Source organism: Mustelus asterias, unplaced genomic scaffold (genome assembly GCF_964213995.1).
Source record: "Mustelus asterias unplaced genomic scaffold, sMusAst1.hap1.1 HAP1_SCAFFOLD_4502, whole genome shotgun sequence".
Classification (NCBI taxonomy): Eukaryota; Metazoa; Chordata; class Chondrichthyes; order Carcharhiniformes; family Triakidae; genus Mustelus; species Mustelus asterias.
Window position 1 is genome coordinate 5001 of NW_027594445.1, and position 10073 is coordinate 15073.

The 10073-nt window shown below is 49.9% G+C and overlaps 1 protein-coding gene across 1 annotated transcript in view; it reads right to left on the bottom strand.

Annotated features, from left to right (window-relative positions):
• tbc1d25 (TBC1 domain family, member 25) overlaps nucleotides 1-9247 on the bottom strand; it is a gene marked incomplete at its 5' end in the record, with an annotated part of 10226 nt that extends 979 nt beyond the window's left edge. The window contains 2 exons of the mRNA XM_078208801.1: nucleotides 1-470; nucleotides 9053-9247. The exon at nucleotides 1-470 is cut by the window's left edge and continues 979 nt beyond it. Coding sequence (XP_078064927.1) covers nucleotides 1-470; nucleotides 9053-9247 — 665 coding nt within the window. The remainder of the gene's footprint in view (nucleotides 471-9052) is intronic.
• Between the last annotated feature and the right edge of the window lie 826 nt (nucleotides 9248-10073).

Consider the following 10073-nt stretch of genomic DNA (forward strand, 5'->3'; position numbering starts at 1 on the left):
TAGAAGTCGGGGTCGGTGCGCTGCAGGAGGAGCTTGAGGTGCCGGAACTTGACGGCCATCACCTCACCGTCCATTTGAAAGTTAGCCGCCAACCGCTTCATGATGCCACAGAAACAGATGTAGGCCTGACCCTCGTGGTCCATCACGGCCAGGATGGGAGAGGCAATGTCACTCATGCCCTGGCAGTAGGAGACGCGCGGGTGGGTGAGGGCGTAGGTGATCAGCAGGTCGTGCAGGGCCGTGAGGTGGGGGCTGTCCTCCGAACCGGCGTAGTAGGGGTGAGCCCGGTCAGTCCGCAGCACGTCCTTCAGCACCATGCCGCCCACAAACTCCAGGTCATCGGGGCTGGCCAGCTCTGCCCACTCCCCCTTCAGCCTCTCGTACTCCCGGGTCTTACGCTTGATGTAGTCCATGCGCTCCTGGCCCGTCAGACCGTCGGGGTAGACATTCAAGAGGTAACGCCACACCACCTGAGGGGAGATAGGGCGGCAAGACAAGACTCACTTAGCACACTTGCTGTGTAAACCCCGCACTGTGACAGATTTCCAATCGGAATTCCTTATGTAAACCCGCACTGTGACAGATTCACAATGGGAATTCCCTATGTAAACCCCACACTGTGACAGATTTACAATGGGAATTCCCTATGTAAACCCACACTGTGACAGATTTACAATGGGAATTCCCTATGTAAACCCACACTGTGACAGATTTACAATGGGAATTCCCTATGTAAACCCCTCACTGTGACAGATTTACAACGGGAATTCCCTATGTAAACCCCTCACTGTGACAGATTTACAAAGGGAATTCCCTATGTAAACCCACACTGTGACAGATTTACAATAGGAATTCCCTATGTAAACCCGCACTGTGACAGATTTACAATGGGAATTCCCTATGTAAACCCGCTCTGTGACAGATTTACAATGGGAATTCCCTATGTAAACCCGCACTGTGACAGATTTACAATGGGAATTTCCTATGTAAACCCGCACTGTGACAGATTTACAATGGGAATTCCCTATGTCAACCCTCACTGTGACAGATTTACAACGGGAATTCTCTATGTAAACCCCTCACTGTGACAGATTTACAAAGGGAATTCCCTATGTAAACCCGCACTGTGACAGATTTACAATGGGAATTCCCTATGTAAACCCGCACTGTGACAGATTTACAATGGGAATTCCCTATGTAAACCCGCACTGTGACAGATTTACAATGGGAATTCCCTATGTAAACTCGCACTGTGACAGATTTACAACGGGAATTCCCTATGTAAACCCACACTGTGACAGATTTATAATGGGAATTCCCTATGGAAACCCGCACTGTGACAGATTTATAATGGGAATTCCCTATGGAAACCCTTAGTGACAGATTTACAATGGGATTTCCCTATGTAAACCCCTCACTGTGACAGATTTACAACGGGAATTCCCTATGTAAACCCCTCACTGTGACAGATTTATAATGGGAATTCCCTATGTAAACCCCTCACTGTGACAGATTTACAATGGGAATTCCCTATGTAAACCCGCACTGTGACAGATTTACAATGGGCATTCCCTATGTAAACCCGCACTGTGACAGATTTACAACGGGAATTCCCTATGTAAACCCGCTCTGTGACAGATTTACAATGGGAATTCCCTATGTAAACCCGCACTGTGACAGATTTACAATGGGAATTCCCTATGTAAACCCGCACTGTGACAGATTTACAATGGGAATTCCCTATGTCAACCCTCTGTGACAGATTTACAACGGGAATTCCCTATGTAAACCCCTCACTGTGACAGATTTACAAAGGGAATTCCCTATGTAAACCCACACTGTGACAGATTTACATAGAACATAGAACATAGAAAGTCACAGCACAAACAGGCCCTTCGGCCCACAAGTTGCGCCGATCACATCCCCACCTCTAGGCCTATCTATAGCCCTCAATCCCATTAAATCCCATGTACTCATCCAGAAGTCTCTTAAAAGACCCCAACGAGTTTGCCTCCACCACCACCGACGTCAGCCGATTCCACTCACCCACCACCCTCTGAGTGAAAAACTTACCCCTGACATCCCCCCTGTACCTACCCCCCAGCACCTTAAACCTGTGTCCTCTCGTAGCAACCATTTCAGCCCTTGGAAATAGCCTCTGAGAGTCCACCCTATCCAGACCCCTCAACATCTTGTAAACCTCTATCAGGTCACCTCTCATCCTTCGTCTCTCCAGGGAGAAGAGACCAAGCTCCCTCAACCTATCCTCATAAGGCATGCCCCCCAATCCAGGCAACATCCTTGTAAATCTCCTCTGCACCCTTTCAATGGCTTCAACATCTTTCCTGTAATGAGGTGACCAGAACTGCGCGCAGTACTCCAAGTGGGGTCTAACCAGGGTCCTATAAAGCTGCAGCATTATCTCCCGACTCCTAAACTCAATCCCTCGATTAATGAAGGCTAGTACGCCATACGCCTTCTTGACCGCATCCTCCACCTGCGAGGCCGATTTAAGAGTCCTATGGACCCGGACCCCAAGGTCCTTCTGATCCTCTACACTGCTAAGAATGGTACCCTTCATTTTATACTGCTGCTCCATCCCATTGGATCTGCCAAAATGGATCACTACACACTTATCCGGGTTGAAGTCCATCTGCCACTTCTCCGCCCAGTCTTGCATTCTATCTATGTCTCGCTGCAACTTCTGACATCCCTCCAAACTATCCACAACACCACCTACCTTGGTGTCGTCAGCAAACTTACCAACCCATCCCTCCACTTCCTCATCCAGGTCATTTATGAAAATGACAAACAGCAAGGGTCCCAGAACAGATCCCTGGGGCACTCCACTGGTCACTGACCTCCATGCAGAGAAAGACCCCTCCACAGCCACTCTCTGCCTTCTGCAGGCAAGCCAGTTCTGGATCCACAAGGCAACAGCCCCTTGGATCCCATGCCCTCTCACTTTCTCAAGAAGTCTTGCATGGGGGACCTTATCGAACGCTTTGCTGAAGTCCATATAGACCACATCCACCGCTCTTCCTTCGTCAATGTGCTTGGTCACATTTTCAAAGAACTCAACCAGGCTCGTAAGGCACGACCTGCCCCTGACAAAGCCGTGCTGACTACTTTTGATCATACTAAACTTCTCTAGATGATCATAAATCCTGTCTCTCAGGATCCTCTCCATCAACTTACCAACCACTGAGGTTAGACTCACCGGTCGGTAATTTCCCGGGCTGTCCCTGTTCCCTTTCTTGAATATAGGTACCACATCTGCAATCCTCCAATCCTCCGGAACCTCTCCCGTCTCCATCGACGATGCAAAGATCATCGCCAAAGGCTCCGCAATCTCCTCCCTCGCCTCCCACAGTAACCTGGGGTACATCCCATCCGGTCCCGGCGACTTACCAACCTTGATGCCATTCAATAGTTCCAACACATCCTCTTTCTTTATGTCCACATGCTCGATCCTTTCTGTCCTCCGCAATCCAGCAGTACAACCACCCAGATCCGTTTCCACCGTGAATACCGAGGTAAAGTATTCATTAAGCACCTCCGCCATTTCTAACGGTTCCGCACAAACTTTTCCCCCTTCACCTTTTAAGGGTCCTATGCCTTCACATCTCATCCTTTTACTCTTGACATATTTGTAGAAAGCCTTGGGATTCTCCTTAATCTTACCCGCCAAGGTCTTCTCATGACCCCTTCTCGCTCTCCTAATTTCCTTCTTAAGCTCCTTCCTACATCGCGTATACTCCTCTAAATCCTTAACACCTCCTAGCTCTCTGAACCTTCTGTACGCCTCTCTTTTCTTATTTACCAGGTTCATCACAACCTTCGTGCACCACGGTTCCCGTACCCTACCAACACCCCCCTGTCTCATCGGAACGTTGTCATGCAGAGCTCCAGACAAACATTCCTTGAAAATCCTCCACTTTCCTTCGGTACTTTTCCCCAAGAATGCCTCCTTCCAATTTACCCGTCTAATTTCCTCCCTGATGACACTGTATTTCCCTTTACTCCAGAGAAACACTTTCCTAGCCTGCCTGACCCTATCTCTTTCCAATGCTATCGTGAAGGAAATAGAATTATGATCGCTATCCCCAAGATGTTCACCCACCGAGAGATCCTCCACCTGTCCAGGTTCATTAGCCAGCACCAGATCAAGAACAGCCTCTCCTCTAGTAGGCTTATCCACATACTGTGTCAGGAAACTCTCCTGGACACACCTAACAAACTCCTCTCCATCCAAACCCCTAGCCCTAGGGATATTCCAATCTATGTTTGGGAAATTAAAATCTCCCATCACGACAACTCTGTTATTCCTACATCTCTCCAGGATCTGTTTCCCCATCTGCTCCTCAACATCTCTGTTACTATTGGGCGGCCTATAGAAAACACCCAGCAAAGTTACCGACCCCTTCCTATTCCTAACCTCCACCCACAGAGATTACAATGGGAATTCCCTATGTAAACCCGCACTGTGACAGATTTCCAATCGGAATTCCCAATGTAAACCCAGCACTGCGACAGATTTACAATGGGACTTCCCTATGTAAACCCCTCACTGTGACAGATTTATAATGGGAATTCCCTATGTAAACCCCTCACTGTGACAGATTTACAACGGGAATTCCCTATGTAAACCCCTCACTGTGACAGATTTCCAATCGGAATTCCCAATGTAAACCCGGCACTGCGACAGATTTACAATGGGACTTCCCTATGTAATCCTCGCACTGTGACAGATTTACAACGGGAATTCCCTATGTAAACCCCTCACTGTGACAGATTTATAATGGGAATTCCCTTTGTAAACCCACACTGTGACAGATTTACAATGGGAATTCCCTATGTAAACCCGCACTGTGACAGATTTACAATGGGAATTCCCTATGTAAACCCGCACTGTGACAGATTTACAATGGGAATTCCCTATGTCAACCCTCTGTGACAGATTTACAACGGGAATTCCCTATGTAAACCCCTCACTGTGACAGATTTACAAAGGGAATTCCCTATGTAAACCCGCACTGTGACAGATTTACAATGGGAATTCCCTATGTAAACCCGCACTGTGACAGATTTACAATGGGAATTCCCTATGTAAACCCGCACTGTGACAGATTTACAACGGGAATTCCCTATGTAAACCCCTCACTGTGACAGATTTATAATGGGAATTCCCTATGGAAACCCTTAGTGACAGATTTACAATGGGAATTCCCTATGGAAACCCCTCACTGTGACAGATTTCCAATCGGAATTCCCAATGTAAACCCGGCACTGTGACAGATTTACAATGGGAATTCCCTATGTAACCCCGCACACTGTCAGATTTACAATGGGACTTCCCTATGTAACCTCGCACACTGTCAGATTTACAATGGGAATTCCCTATGTAATCCTCGCACTGTGACAGATTTACAATGGAAATTCCCTATGTAATCCTCGCACTGTGACAGATTTACAATGGAAATTCCCTATGTAAACCCACAGTGTGACAGATTTACAATGGGAATTCCCTATGTAAACTCGCACTGTGACAGATTTACAATGGGAATTCCCAACGCAAACACGTCACGCTCCACGCTCCCCACTTTCCCGCAGAGATTTCATCCAGGCAGTCACACTCACAAGGGGGTCTCAATCAAGTAAATGGCAAGCAACTCCAGGGAGGCACAGTGGTTGGCATTGCCACCTCACAGCGCCAGGGTCCCAGATTCAATTCCAGCCTTGGGTCACTGTCTGTGCAGCGTCTGCACGTTCTCCCCGTGTCTGTGTGGGTTTCCTCCGGGTGCTCCGGATTCCTCCCACAGTCCGAAAGACGTGCAGGGTTAGCTGGATTGGCCATGCTTAATTGCCCCTTAGTGTCCAAAGATGTGTGGGTTAGCTGGATTAGTGGGGTAAATGTGTGGGGTTACAGGGGTGGGACCTGGGTCAGATGCTCTGTTGGGGAGTGGGTGCAGACTCCATAAAACATAGCAGAATTAGGCCACTCAGCCCATCGAGTCTGCTCTGCCATTCAATCATGGCTGATATATTTCTCATCCCCATTCTCCTGCCGTTTCCCCATAACCCCTGATCCCCTTATTAATCAAGAACCTATCTATCTCTGTCTTAAAGACACTCAATGACCCGGCCTCCACAGCCTTCTGCGGCAAAGAGTCCCACGCATTCACTACGCTCTGGCTGAAGAAATTCCTCATCTCTGTTTTAAAGGATCGTCCCTTTAGCCTGACCTTGGGCCCTCTGGTTCTAGTTTTTCCTGCTCGTGGAAACATCCTCTCCACGTCCACTCTATCCAGGCCTCGCAGTATCCTGTAAGTTTCAGTAAGATCCCCCCCCTCATCCTTCTAAACTCCAACCAGTACAGACCCAGAGTCCTCAACCGTTCCTCATACGACAAGCTCTTCATTCCAGGGATCATTCTTGTGAACCTCCTCTGGACCCTTTCCAAGGCCGGCACATCCTTCCTTAGATACGGGGCCCAAAACTGCTCACAATACTCCAAATGGGGTCTGACCAGAGCCTTATGCAGCCTCAGAAGTACATCCCTGCTCTTGTATTCCAACCCTCTCGACATGAATGCTAACATTACATTTGCCTTCCTAACTGCTGACTGAACCTACACGTTAACCTGAAGAGAATCTCGAACAATGACCTCCAAGTCCCTTTGTGTTTCTGATTTCCTAATCGTTTCCCATTTAGAAAATAGTCTCTGCCTCCATTCCTCCTTCCAAAGTGCATAACCTCACACTTTTCCACATTGTATTTCATCTGCCACTTCTTTGCCCATTCCCCTAACCTGTCCAAGTCCTTCTGCAGCCCCCCTGCTTCCTCAATACTACCTACCTGTCACTCTACATATCTGTGTATCATCTGCAAACTTAGCAACAGTGCCTTCAGTTCCTTCCTCCAAATCATTAATGTATATTGTGATACGTTGTGGTCCCAGCACTGACCCCCTGAGGCACACCACTCGTCACCGGCTGCCATCCTGAGAGAGACCCCTTTATCTCCACTCTCTGCCTGGACAGTTTTGGTCTCCTTACTTGAGAAAGTAAGCACTGGCACTGGAGGGGGTGCAGAGGAGATTCACTAGGTTGATTCCAGAGTTGAGAGGGTTGGCTTATGAGAAGAGACTGATAGACTCATTGGAATTCAGAAGAATGAGGGGAGATCTTATAGAAACATATAAGATTATGAAGGGAATAGATAAGATAGATAAGGCTATTTCCTCGGGTGGATGGAGCTATTACAAGGGGGCATAACTATCAGGTTCATGGTGGGAGATATAGGAAGGATATCAGAGGTAGGTTCTTTACACAGAGAGTGGTTGGGGTGTGGAATGGACTGCCTGCAGTGATAGTGGAGTCAGACACTTTAGGAACATTTAAGCGGTTATTGGATAGGCACATGGAGCACACCAGGATGATAGGGAGTGGGATAGCTTGATCTTGGTTTCAGATAAAGCTCGGCACAACATCGTGGGCCGAAGGGCCTGTTCTGTGCTGTACTGTTCTATGTTCTAGAAGCAGGAAAGTGGTTTCTACTGGTGGGTGAAACTAGAACTAGGGGGCATAGCCTCAAAATAAGGTGCAGATTTAGGACTGAGTTGAGGAGGAACTTCTTCACACAAAGGGTTGTGAATCTGTGGAATTCCCTGTCCAGTGAAGCAGTTGAGGGGCGGCACGGTAGCACAGTGGTTAGCACTGCTGCTTCACAGCTCCAGGGACCTGGGTTCGATTCCCGGCTTAGGTCACTGTCTGTGTGGAGTTTGCACATTCTCCCCGTGTCTGCGTGGGTTTCCTCCGGGTGCTCTGGTTTCCTCCCACAGTCCAAAGATGTGCGGATTAGGTTGACTGGCCATGCTAAATTGCCCCTTAGTGTCCCAAGATGCGTAGGTTAGAGGGATTAGCGGGTAAATATGTAGGGATATGGGGGTAGGGCCTGGGTGGGGTTGTGGTCGGTGCAGACTCGATGGGCCAAATGGCCTCTTTCTGCAGTGTAGGGTTTCTATGATTCTCTGATACCTCATTGAATGTTTTTAAGCCAAGACAGGTTTTTGAACAGTGAAGGAATTAAGGGTTATGGTGAGCGGGCGGGTAAGTGGAGCCGAGTCCACAAAAAGATCAGCCATGATCTTATTGAATGGCGGGGCAGGCTCAAGGGGCCAGATGGCCTATTCCTCCTCCTAGTTCTTATGTTCTTCTGCCAGTTAGCCAATCCTCTATCCATGCCCAGGGTCTTACCATCATGGGCACTTAGCTTATTTAACAGCCTCCTGTGCGGCACCTTGTCAAAGGCCTTCTGGAAATCTAAATAAATCACATCCACTGGTTCTCCTTTATCTAACTTCCTTGTTACCTCCTCAAAGAACTCTAACAGATTTGTCAGAGATGACCCCCCCTTGACAAAGCCGTGCTGACTCAGTCCTACTTTATCATCACTTCCAAATATTCTGCGATCTCAGCTTCAATAACGGACTCTAAAGACTGGCCAATGACTGAAGTCAGGCGAACTGGCCTATAATTACCCGTCTGCTGTCTCTCCCTTCTTAAACAGCGATGGGCCGAATGGCCTCATTCTGCACTGTAGGGATTCTGAGAGATACTGTCCGCTCCCGGCAATCTCTCCTCAGGGACAATGGCTTTATCTTCACTCTCACACCCCAGTCTATCGGAACGGAGGCGAAACAGCCCCGTGCCCACCGCCCTACCTGCTGCGGCTGGCTGTCAACTCCAACACCCCCCCCCCATCCTGGCCAGGCACGGATTTCCAAACAGGCCCCCAGCAGACAGCCCTTCTGCATACTGCCCACAACGGCAGGGACACAACTACCCAGGGTCCACGGCCAGGGAGGGCCAGAAGCCAGCAGGGGAGGAGGATATTCGACCACGAGGGCATCGCAGCCCTGAGCGACTGTGCCAGAGGGTCGTACAGCGAGTGAGACAGAGAGAGGGAGGTTGGACGGACAGAGAGAGGGAGGTTGGACGGAGTGAGGGGAAGGGGCGGGGTGCGGTGCGGGGGGAGAGAAGCCACGGACCTTGCGCAGTGCGGGTTCCACTCCACCGTGGTAAATCCGCAGCCTGAGTTCCTCGGGCCGGCACAGCTGCCCCTCGTGGTTCAGGTAGGTGTGGAACTCTGCATCGCTCAGCGGAGGTTTGAATGGTTTCACCGTCTCTTCCCCACTCGTCCAGCTCAGCACCTGCTGGACCTTGGAAATGGTGCGGCCGACCTGTGAGAGAGAGCAGCACGGGGTTAGATACAGAGTAACTCTCACTCCTCCCCATCAAACGCTCCCAGGACAGGTACAGCACGGGGTTAGATACAGAGTAAAGCTCCCTCTACACTGTCCCCCATCAAACACTCCCAGGACAGGTACAGCACGGGGTTAGATACAGAGTAAAGCTCCCTCTACACTGTCCCCCATCAAACACTCCCAGGACAGGTACAGCACGGGGTTAGATACAGAGTAAAGCTCCCTCTACACTGTCCCCCATCAAACACTCCCAGGACAGGTACAGCACGGGGTGAGATACAGAGTAAAGCTCCCTCTACACTGTCCCCCATCAAACACTCCCAGGACAGGTACAGCACGGGGTTAGATACAGAGTAAAGCTCCCTCTACACTGTCCCCCATCAAACACTCCCAGGACAGGTACAGCACAGGGTTAGATACAGAGTAAAGTTCCCTCTACACTGTCCCCCATCAAATACTCCCAGGATAGGGACAGTGCGGGTTAGGTACAGAGTAAAGCTCCCTCTACGCTGTCCGTCAATACTGACCCTCCCACAGTGCAGTGCTCCCTCAGCACTGACCCTCCCACAGTGCGGCGCTCCCTCAGCAATTACCCTCCCACAGTGCGGCGCTCGCGCAGCACTGACCCTCCCACAGTGCGGCACTCCCTCAGCACTGACCCTCCCACAGTGCGGCGCTCCCTCAGCACTGACCCTCCCACAGTGCGGCGCTCCCTCAGCACTGATCCTCCCACAGTGCGGCGCTCCCTCAGCACTGACCCTCCCACAGTGCGGCGCTCCCTCAGCACTGACCCTCCCACAGTGCG